Raw genomic sequence first — 9,790 nt, forward strand, 5'->3', positions numbered from 1 at the left:
TTGTGGGATGACTTTACAAGATCTTTTTCATACCGGAGGCCTCGTGATATCATAATTTTTGTTACAAGCGGCATGTAAATGAATTTCGCAAACAAATTTTGTGGGGACTGGATATTTTGGATCTGCTAGTCTAAAAAGCTATTTTTCTTCGAGGGGAGTTTGTTTGATACTTCTTGTTTTGGAAAGACTAAATCTGATAATCAATCGCAACAGCCCAAACAAGGCACCTTCATAAGAGTATCTCCAGCCGCGTCCCCAATAGGCCCCAAGGCCATTTTTAGCATTGGCGCTGGAAAAACAGCTCAGTCGCATTCCCAAGAGCCCAATTTTCGTCGGTTAGGGTCGAAATTGACGACGACGGACCCAGGCCGAATCCAGCGCACTGGGGGGCGTCTGAGGGCACCGGGGGAATTGTTTTTGGCGCGAAAGAACTGCGGGCCTGCCGAGTCAGCGACCCCACGCATCGTTGTCCTCATCGCCTCGGTTTTCCAAGGGGAATCAATGCCAAGGCTGCCGCCGGTCATCCTTTCATTGATTCCTAACGGGCGGCGTAGTGCGGCGACGCGCCCTCTCCCGCCACGCGTACATACGTTTGCCGCTCCCCCGGCCGCTATAAAAGCTGCCCCTCCCTTGCTGGTGGACGCACTCGCCTCGCAGCCCCTCTCTCTCGTCGCTGACGCTCTCTCTTCCTCTTTCTCCCCGCCTAGCCATCGCGTGCACGCCCCGCCGATGGGAGAGTGGTTTCCCGGCGATGGAGCGGTGGCCAACGGCTTCGGCCGCCGCCACCTGCACGAGTGGGAAGCCAACCTCCTCCACAAGGCGAACTACCCGCCGGCGCCCGACATGCGCGTCCGAGGCGATGGAGGCTCAGCGCCGGGGGCATCCCAGTCCCCCGCAGCCCGACGTCGACCATCCCGGCTACTTCCACGCCGAGATCGAGCGTGTTCGGGCCTCTCTGATGAAGGAGGAGCGGGACCTCCCGAAGTACGCCGCCGACGACCACACGCACTGGGTGGCGTACTTCCAACGTCGGCAAGAGGAGTGGCTCGCCTCCACCAACACACCGGTGATAAGGGGACACAACAACAGCGACGGTCGCCGCCTGTGGTGGGGCACCCCCAACCGCACACTCCATGCCGTCCTCGAGTACCTCGAGGGCGGCAATGATCGTCGCTCGAGTATCCGGCAGCCCCGGCCCCGTCCCCCGCCGGAGTGGCCGCCCGTGGCTGCCGAGGCGCATGCTGGGCGGTTCCTCCTCCTCTCCCTATTCCTCCTCCCACTCCTCCGGGTCGCCGGCGCTCGTCAGCATCAACGCCGAGCCCGTGGAAACGTCGCTCCGCCGGTGCACCCGCGACGCCGCCCTCGTCATCAACGAGGGCGGCTGTGCCTCCTCGGCTCCTACCTACCGCCTCGTCAAACCGAAGATGGAGCCGGGGCTCGCCACCGTGAAGAGCGAGCACGATGACATGGCCGCACTCGACGACGAGGCCGCCATGAAGTGGGCACGGGAGGATTGGGCCCAACTGGAGATGGAGCGCCATCGCGACGCCCTAGAGGAGATTGCCGCTCGTCGCCGTGCGCGATAAGGGAGGCGTTATCGTCCTCGAGCCGCCAGCCGGAACCAGGGCGACCCCGGGCAAGGGTCCAGCAGGGACGACCGCGGTGTGAAGAAGGAGAAGGAGGACGACGACGGCGGCGACTACGACGCCTTTAGCAAGCTCTTCGGCTTGTAGGCGCGGCAGCAACAGTTTTTTTCCTTTTAGTACATTTATATGTTTTTAATATGTAAAATGACTGCAAAACGCCTAAATATCGCCAAATCTATATCCTATTTGCCAAATTTTGGCTAAGTATATTTTTAAAAATATTTACAAAACGTTGACGAGGGGCGACCTGGGGCGGCGGCTGGAACCAGATCACCCCCACGCCAACCGGCCCCGAGGGCGGCGCTATTTCCAGCCGGGCCGAACGCCGGAGATGCTCTAAAGGCCCAGGATCCCATCTCCCTCCTCCCACCTCCATCACCATCCGCCTCCGGCGGCGCCGCCGGCCACCTTCATAACCCACCACACAATAGCCCTCCGCGCCATGCCCCTGCCCCTGCCCGTTCCCACCTCCCGCCTCCTCGCCGCCATCTCCGCTGCTGCGTCCTCAACTGCAGACCTCCGCCGCCTCTCCCACCTCCTCCTCACCTCCTACACCCCACTCCCCCCGCTCCGCTGCCTCAATACCCTCCTCATGGCGCTCGCCCGCCACCGCATGCTCCCGGACATGGAGTCCTTCGCATCCCGCATGCCCGCGCGCAACCTTCGCACGTACACCACCCTTATCAATGCCTACTGCCTCGCCGGCGACCTCCCTGCTGCCAAGCGGCATCTTGCCTCCCTACTCCGCGCTGGTCTTGCGCCGGACTCTCATGCGTATACCTCATTTGTTCTCGGATATTGTCGGGCGGGGCTGCTTTCGCACGCCTGCCGGGTGTTCGTGCTAATGCCGCTCCGAGGATGTGCACGCACTGTGTTCACGTACACTGCTCTGCTCCATGGGCTGTGTGGCGCCGGTATGGTGCGTGAGGCTGTGGCAGTGTTTGCTGGGATGCGGGCAGACGGGTGCGCCCCTGACACACATGTGTATGCCACGATGGTGCATGGACTGTGTGGGGCGGGGCGAACTGGAGAGGCAGAGGTTCTTCTCGCGGAGGCAATGGCTGAGGGTTTTGAGCCAAATGTGGTCGTCTACAATGCCCTGATTGATGGCTACTGCAATGCCGGGGACCTGGAGCTCGCGGTTAAGGTTTATGAGAGGATGGATCTTAAGGGCTGCTCAGCAAATGTGCGAACGTATACTGAGCTGATATGTGGGTTCTGCAAATCTGGCAAGGTGGACAGAGCCATGGTGCTGTTCAGCCGGATGGTCGAGGCTGGTTTGGCTCCAAATGTGGTGACATACACGGCCTTAATTCAGGGGCAGTGCAATAATGGGCAGTTGGAATGTGCTTTTAGGATGCTCCAATCGATGGAGGCCACCGGGCTGGTTCCTAGTGAGTGGACTTGCTCGATGTTGATTGATGCTCTGTGCAAACGTGGAAGGGTTGGGGAAGCTCAGTTGTTTCTTGGGTCTCTTATACAGAAAGGATACAGGGTGAATGAGATTGTCTACACCAGCTTGATTGATGGACTGTGCAAGGCAGGAAAGGTTGATGCTGCTGACAAGTTAATGCAGAAATTGGTTTCACAGGGGTTTGTGCTAGACGCTCACACATACAGTTCACTAATTGATGGATTATGCAGGCAAAAGGAGTTGTCACAAGCGATGTTGGTGTTGGATGATATGATGGTGAAAGGAGTACAACCCAATGCTGTCACGTATACCATTCTAATTGATGAGCTTGTTAGGGAGCTAGGACCTGAAGGTTCAAAGAAGATACTTAATAAGATGATTGCGGCAGGAATTAAGCCTGATGTTTTCACCTACACAATATTTGTTCGCTCCTACTGTCATGAGGGAAGGATGGAAGGTGCTGAACATATGATGGTTGAAATGGTTGATCAGGGCATTTCCCCTAATTTAGTGACATATAACACTTTGATTAGTGGGTATGCAAATTTAGGACTAGCCAGTCAAGCATTTTCAGTTTTTAAGCACATGGTTGCTAGTAGGTGCAAGCCAAATGAGGTGTCCTACACGGCCCTGCTTAGATTATTGGTAAAGAAAAAATCCTCTAATAATATCCTTGCCAGCTCTGTTGATATATGGAAAATAGCAGAAATGGAATATCTCCAGGAGCTTCTGGAGGAGGTGGTTAAGCTTCAGTTGCTTTCAGACATTGAAATTTACAATTGTTTTCTTAGGTCTTTATGCCGAGTTGATAGATTGGAGGAAACCAAAATTTTGCTCGGTGAGATGCAGAGTGCTAACTTGACCCCTGGCGAGGATGTATATACTTCAATTATAGGGTGTTGTTGCAGACTAAAAATGCCAACAGAAGCTTTGACATTTCTTGATTCAATGATCAAAAGTGGTTATTTACCACGTGTAGAATCGTATAGGCATATTATTTGTTCTCTTTGTGAGGAGGGAAGTATTAAGACTGCTAAAAAGGTTTTGGGTGACATGTTATTGGAGGAATACAACTATGATGAGATAGTTTGGAAGATTCTGGTTGATGGTCTATTGCGGAAGGGCAATGCTGCCGAGTGTTTGATTCTGCTCTCAGTGATGGAGGAGCAAGATTATCGCCCTGGTGATGCATTGTATGCCAAGCTTACAGGTAAAGTATCAATTGCAAATGATGCACATGAAGTTGCTCAATAAAATTATTAGACAAACCAATAAACTGCCGTGTTTTGATGGTCCATTGCCGAGGCATATGCATTTGCATGTCTCAGTTCCACTCCAGCATATCTTCTGCCCGTTATTGGTTTCCTTTCCACGATTTCAGGCTTTCAGCAATGTATAGAATCATATGGAAGATCTCAGTCATTTTATTTGATAGATTGTAGGACGATGTCTAGTGGAATATGTTCATAATTCAGTTTAGTAACACTGGTAGATTACAACTCATATGATATTATGTAACAGTATAAACTATGAAAAGTCTTTCATCAGTGACCAAGAATTTACTAACTTACTAATATGATGGAAAGCTTGATGTAAAAACAGAATGGAAAGCTAAATCATGCATTGTGTTCTCTAATGGAAACTGGGCTTTAACCTGTTTGCTTAATTTTTTTAATATAGTATTGTGTAGTTAAACGGATTTGGATCTAATATATTTAATGCTAATAATTAAGAACTCTGTGATACAGCCCATATTAGTATTATTAGGCTTATCAGTCATTCACAGATTTATGGCAGACTTTGTTGTGCCCTATTTTACTGCCCCTTGCCAACCTTTTTGCATTCCAGTATTGGCTGACTATTGTTACCATCTGGTACTTCTTTTCTGTAACCCCCCTTGATGTACATTTTCTATCAAAGTAGTGGTTCAGTCGTTGTCGTTGTATTGCAACAGTAAGTAAGAAATGCATTTTGCATCTTTCCTGTGATAGTCACTTGCTCTTTCAGCGGGCTGTTTCATCCCTTGGAGGAAGCACACCCTTTCAGAATACCACACAAACTCCACATAGAATAGCTCTCAGCCACTGGCTAGACTTGTATGTGTCAGGCATGCAATAGATTCTCAATGGTATTGGGAACTTCTCAACCAACTCGGAGAGGAACGTGAGCGGTGCATTCTATTTTGCAGATGGCAAGGCAGTTGTCGTCACAGGAAGAAAGAAGGTATTTTTCAAATTATCTTGTGTTTATGTTGTGTTTAGTTGCCAACTATTGCTTCCTCATTACCTTTTATGATGCACATTTTGCTCCATCACTTTTGAGACAACTTCCTTCGTTGCTGAGTTATATTAAATGCACAGTTTTATTACCGTGCCCTGTGCAACGTTTGTCTCTTGTGCACTGAAGGATGTGTTTTTTTTCACCCCCCAAGGGTATTTTATTTGTCAGGATTAGGGATATCAATTACCTGCTTGAAGAGATATATACAACACCGAAGTTGAATTGTTTGTTGAGTTGATTGCTGTAACTTGGTGAAATTACTAGTTTCTAATGGTAAAGAGCATGAATATTGACAATTATCTAAGTATGTTCCAGGCTGCTCCTCGAAGAATACTTGAACGGTAAGCTGCATTTGCTTATTGCTTTCACCAATTTTGCACTTACAATCTAATTATTTATAATTTCCATTCTGCAGGTAAATAGGATAGTCAAATTCTGGAAGATTCCATGGATGCAACTTATTGCTAATGCACCGAGTCAGCTTCTGTATATATGCCGGATCATAATACTGCCAGTAACCTCGATAGGGTTTCACGCGTAATCGGAAGGCCAAAAGGGAGTCACATGAGGCAGTTACCCAGGTCCAGTCCAGGCCCTCACGGTGGAGGCCCTACTCCTACTTGATTGAATTGATGGTGATAGCTTGGTATGGGAGCTATGATGTGGTGTACAATGGAGAGATCGCTATGATCACGTAGGTGTATCCAGATTAGATAATCTATGATCTAGTCCTAGGCCTTGCTTATACAGGGGACAAGGCCTAGGGGTTACAATGTTCCAGGTCGGTGACACCGGGGTGGGGATCCTTCGAGATCCCCGGGATAGCTTGTATTGATCGCCAAGTAGATGGATGCGTCTTGATGAGGTCGCCAACCCGTTAGAGGGCCTGGGCCACACCGTGGCCTGATGGGTCGACTTTTGGTCTGTCGGGTGTCGGGTACCCCTGGTACATGGCATCGTCAGTAGCCCCATTGTATCCTTGCTTACAGGGACAAGACCTAGGGTTTACAAACTTCAAGGTCTGTTATGCCTGGGTGGTGATCCTCTGAGATCCCCGGGATAGCTTGTCTTGATCGCCAAGTAGATGGATGCGTCCTGATGACGCCACCAACCTTTTAGAGGGCTTGGCCGCACCGTGGCCTGATGGGTCGACTTCCGGTCTGCTGGTTTACCCTTGGTACATGGCATCGTCAGTATCCCCCGAGTGCGTCATGGACTCAACTGCATCTGGGTTGCAATTGAAATGATCGTGCTATCTTGGACTGCTTGGCGAGGTTGTGAGGTACTCCTGGAATCCCTAAAATAAAAACAGATCTGGCTCTGCCTAATGAGAGGGCCATAGCAGCTGGACGTGCCTGGTGTGGATACCTGAAGGGGAACCTGGACCCGACCAGACAGGAGATGTGCCTGGTGGCCAGCTCCCTAGTTTTGCCAGTGGCTTGTTTACGAAGGGCCTAATGTCGACAGTAATCTCGATAGGGAGCCACTCGCAATCAAAAGGCCAGAAGGGAGTCACACGAGGCAGTTATTCAGGTTCAGGCCTTCACGGTGGAGGCAAGATCCTATTCCTGCTTTATTGAATTGATGGTCATAGCCTTGCATGAGAGATATGGTGTGGTGTACAATGGAGACATCGCGAAGGATCACGTAGGTGTATCGAGATTAGATGATATATGATCTAGCCCTAGGCCTTGCTTATGTAAGGGACAGGGCCTAGGGTTTGCAATTTCCGGGTTGGTTATGCTCGGGTGGGGATCCTTTGAGATTCTCGGGATAGCTTGTCTTGGTCGCCAAGTAGATGGATGCGTGCTAATGAGGCCGCCAGCCCGGTAACATGCCTGGGACGCAACGTGGCCCGATGGGCTGATTCCCGGCCTGGTGGGCTGACTCCAATCTGCTAGTGTTCCCCTGGTACATGGCACCGTCAATATACGAGGTGGGTTGACCATAACAATGGAAAAGCCTTTAGTCCCAAACAAATTGAGGTAGGCTAGAGGTAGAACCCATAAGATCTCGCGACCAACTCATGGTTCTGGAACATATGGATAGCAAGCTTCCACGTACCCCTGTGCATGGCTAGTTCTTTAATGATACTCTTGTCCTTCAAATCTCTCTTTACAGATTCCTCTCATGTCAAGTTCGGTCTACCCCGGCCTCTCTTGACATTATCAGCGCGCTTTAGCCGTCCACTATGCACTGGAGCTTCTAGAAGCCTGCGCTGAATATGCCCAAACCATTTCAGACGATGTTAGACAAGCTTCTCTTCAATCGGTGCTGCCCCAACTCCATCTCGTATATCATATTCGGACTTGGTCCTTCCTCGTGTGGCCACACATCCATCTCAACATGCGCATCTCCGCCACACCTAACTGTTGTACATGTTGCCTTTTAGTCGGCCAACACTCAGCGCCATGCAACATTGTGGGTCGAATCGCCGTCCTATAGAACTTGCCTTTTAGCTTTCGTGGCACTCTTGTCACAGAGAATGCCAGAAGCTTGGCGCTACTTCATCCATTTGGCTTTGATTCGATGGTTCACATCTTCATCAATATCCCCATCCTCCCGTAGCATTGACCCCAAATATCGAAAGGTGTCCTTCTAAGGCACCACCTGCCCATCAAGGCTAACCTCCTCCTCGTGTCTAGTAGTACTGAAACCGCACCTCATCTACTCGGTTTTAGTCCTACCAAGTCTAAAACCTTTCGATTCCAAGGTTTGTCTCCATAGCTCTAACTTCCTATTGACCCTTGTCCGACTATTGTCGACTAGCACCACATCATTTGCAAAGAGCATACACCATGGGATATCTCCTTGTATATCCTTTATGACCTCATCCATCACCAAAGCAAAAATATAAAGGCTCAAAGCTGACCCCCGGTGTAGTCCTATTATAATCGGGAAGTCATCAGTGTTGCCATCACTTGTTCGAACACTTGTTACATCATTATTGTACATGTCCTTGATGAGGGTAATGTACTTTGCTGGGACTTTGTGTTTCTCCAAGGCCCACCACATGGCATTCTGCGGTATCTTATCACGATGAACACCATATGCAGGTCCTTCTTTTGCTCCCTGTATCTCTCCATAAGTTGTCGTACCAAGAAAATAGCTTCCATGGTCGACCTCCCAAGCATGAAACCAAACTGATTTTTGATCACGCTTGTCATTCTTCTTGAGCGGTGCTCAATGACTCTGTCCCATAGCTTCATTGTATGGCTCATAGCTTAATTCCACGGTAATTAGTACAACTCCGAACATTCCCCTTGTTCTTGAAGATTGATACTAATATACTCCGTCTTCATTCTTCTGGCATCTTGATGTAGGGTAGAACCCTAATCGGCCGATCTTTCACGAAAGGAGCGGATCCCGCGATGAACACGAAGAACACAAGGGGAAAACGAGGGGAAACACGAGAGGAAACACGGGAAAATCACTAAACCAACACGAAATAGTCACACATGTGCTAGATCCTCGGGTACATAAGAGATCACACGATCCACGGACAACTAAGGACGATACAAAGGTAGCCAGTCTTCTCCGTGAGGAGGTCTTGATGTTCTTCTCCGCAAGGAGGTCTTGAATCCAAAGGGATCTTCTCTGAAGAGGGGCCGCGGTCTCTCTCGTGGAGTAGATCCGATGTGTATGAGCAATGCTCTATTTCTAAATATGAGCTAAACCAATGCTAACCCTAGAAAGTAGGACGAGGTGGAGAATATATAGTCTAGGGGGGCAAAGGGGTACACGGGCCTCGGCCCTTACACTGTGCGCAGACACGGGCCTCGGCCCTTACACTGTGCGCAGACAGGGGCCGCGGTCTCTCTCATGGAGTAGATCCGCTGATGCTTTTGGCTGTTTGTTGGGGCAGCTCCTGCGCGGCTGCCTAGGCGCCGGATGTCCGGCCTCTGGCCCGGATGTCCGACTGCTGTAGCTTCAGCAGCTTCGTCTTCTTCCGTCGTCGCTTCCAGGCTTCCCTCGCGGATGGTGTAGTTGCACACTTGCGTTCGCACTCGTCGTCCGTAGCGTTCCGACAATACCTATGCATGCACACGAGTGGAGTGTCAAGTAGTATACCATCCTCGAAGGGGTCAAGTGAGCACGTGTAAAGGAGATGATTCACGTTTGTGTATGTGAAGTAGATGTCGCACGTGTCACTCGCCGAACGGACTCTTGACATGGTGATGTCCATAGGATGCTCCGCATCAAAACCTCTCCTCACCGCTGCATCAATTAGCTCACGAAGTTTACCTGTTGGGGACGACCCTACGTCCCAGCTACCTAAGCGGATCCTCCTAGGCTTGGCTAGCTTCCTTACCCTTCGCACTCATCGAGTCAAATGCGAAGACCCTTGCTCATTTTCCACTACACTCGGTCGTCGATGTAGCGTGCCACTAAGGATGCGACGACCTGATCCTTGCTCACTTGCCACCGTATCCAGATCAAGATACGGCGC

General features: G+C 50.3%; 1 protein-coding gene across 4 annotated transcripts; it reads left to right on the forward strand.

Moving 5' to 3' along the window:
- Positions 1-1,934: 1,934 nt before the first annotated feature.
- LOC119332144 (pentatricopeptide repeat-containing protein At5g65560-like) lies at positions 1,935-7,819 on the forward strand. 4 transcript variants are annotated; one of them, XR_005160828.1, is made up of 4 exons: positions 1,935-4,270; positions 5,249-5,283; positions 5,492-5,681; positions 5,756-7,819. XR_005160828.1 is itself a non-coding variant. In XM_037605312.1 (3 exons), exons 1-3 carry the CDS (start codon positions 2,089-2,091, stop codon positions 5,512-5,514), a joined length of 2,223 nt encoding a protein of 740 aa, XP_037461209.1. In that variant the 5' UTR covers positions 1,935-2,088; the 3' UTR covers positions 5,515-5,629. The 4 variants fall into 4 exon arrangements, 1 of the variants encoding a protein (XP_037461209.1); XR_005160829.1 differs by lacking the exon at positions 5,756-7,819 and having other exon boundaries at positions 5,068-5,283; positions 5,492-5,594; XR_005160830.1 differs by lacking the exon at positions 5,756-7,819 and having other exon boundaries at positions 5,068-5,283; positions 5,509-5,593.
- The last annotated feature ends 1,971 nt before the right edge of the window (positions 7,820-9,790 follow it).

This window comes from Triticum dicoccoides, chromosome 7A (genome assembly GCF_002162155.2).
Source record: "Triticum dicoccoides isolate Atlit2015 ecotype Zavitan chromosome 7A, WEW_v2.0, whole genome shotgun sequence".
Lineage (NCBI taxonomy): Eukaryota > Viridiplantae > Streptophyta > Magnoliopsida > Poales > Poaceae > Triticum > Triticum dicoccoides.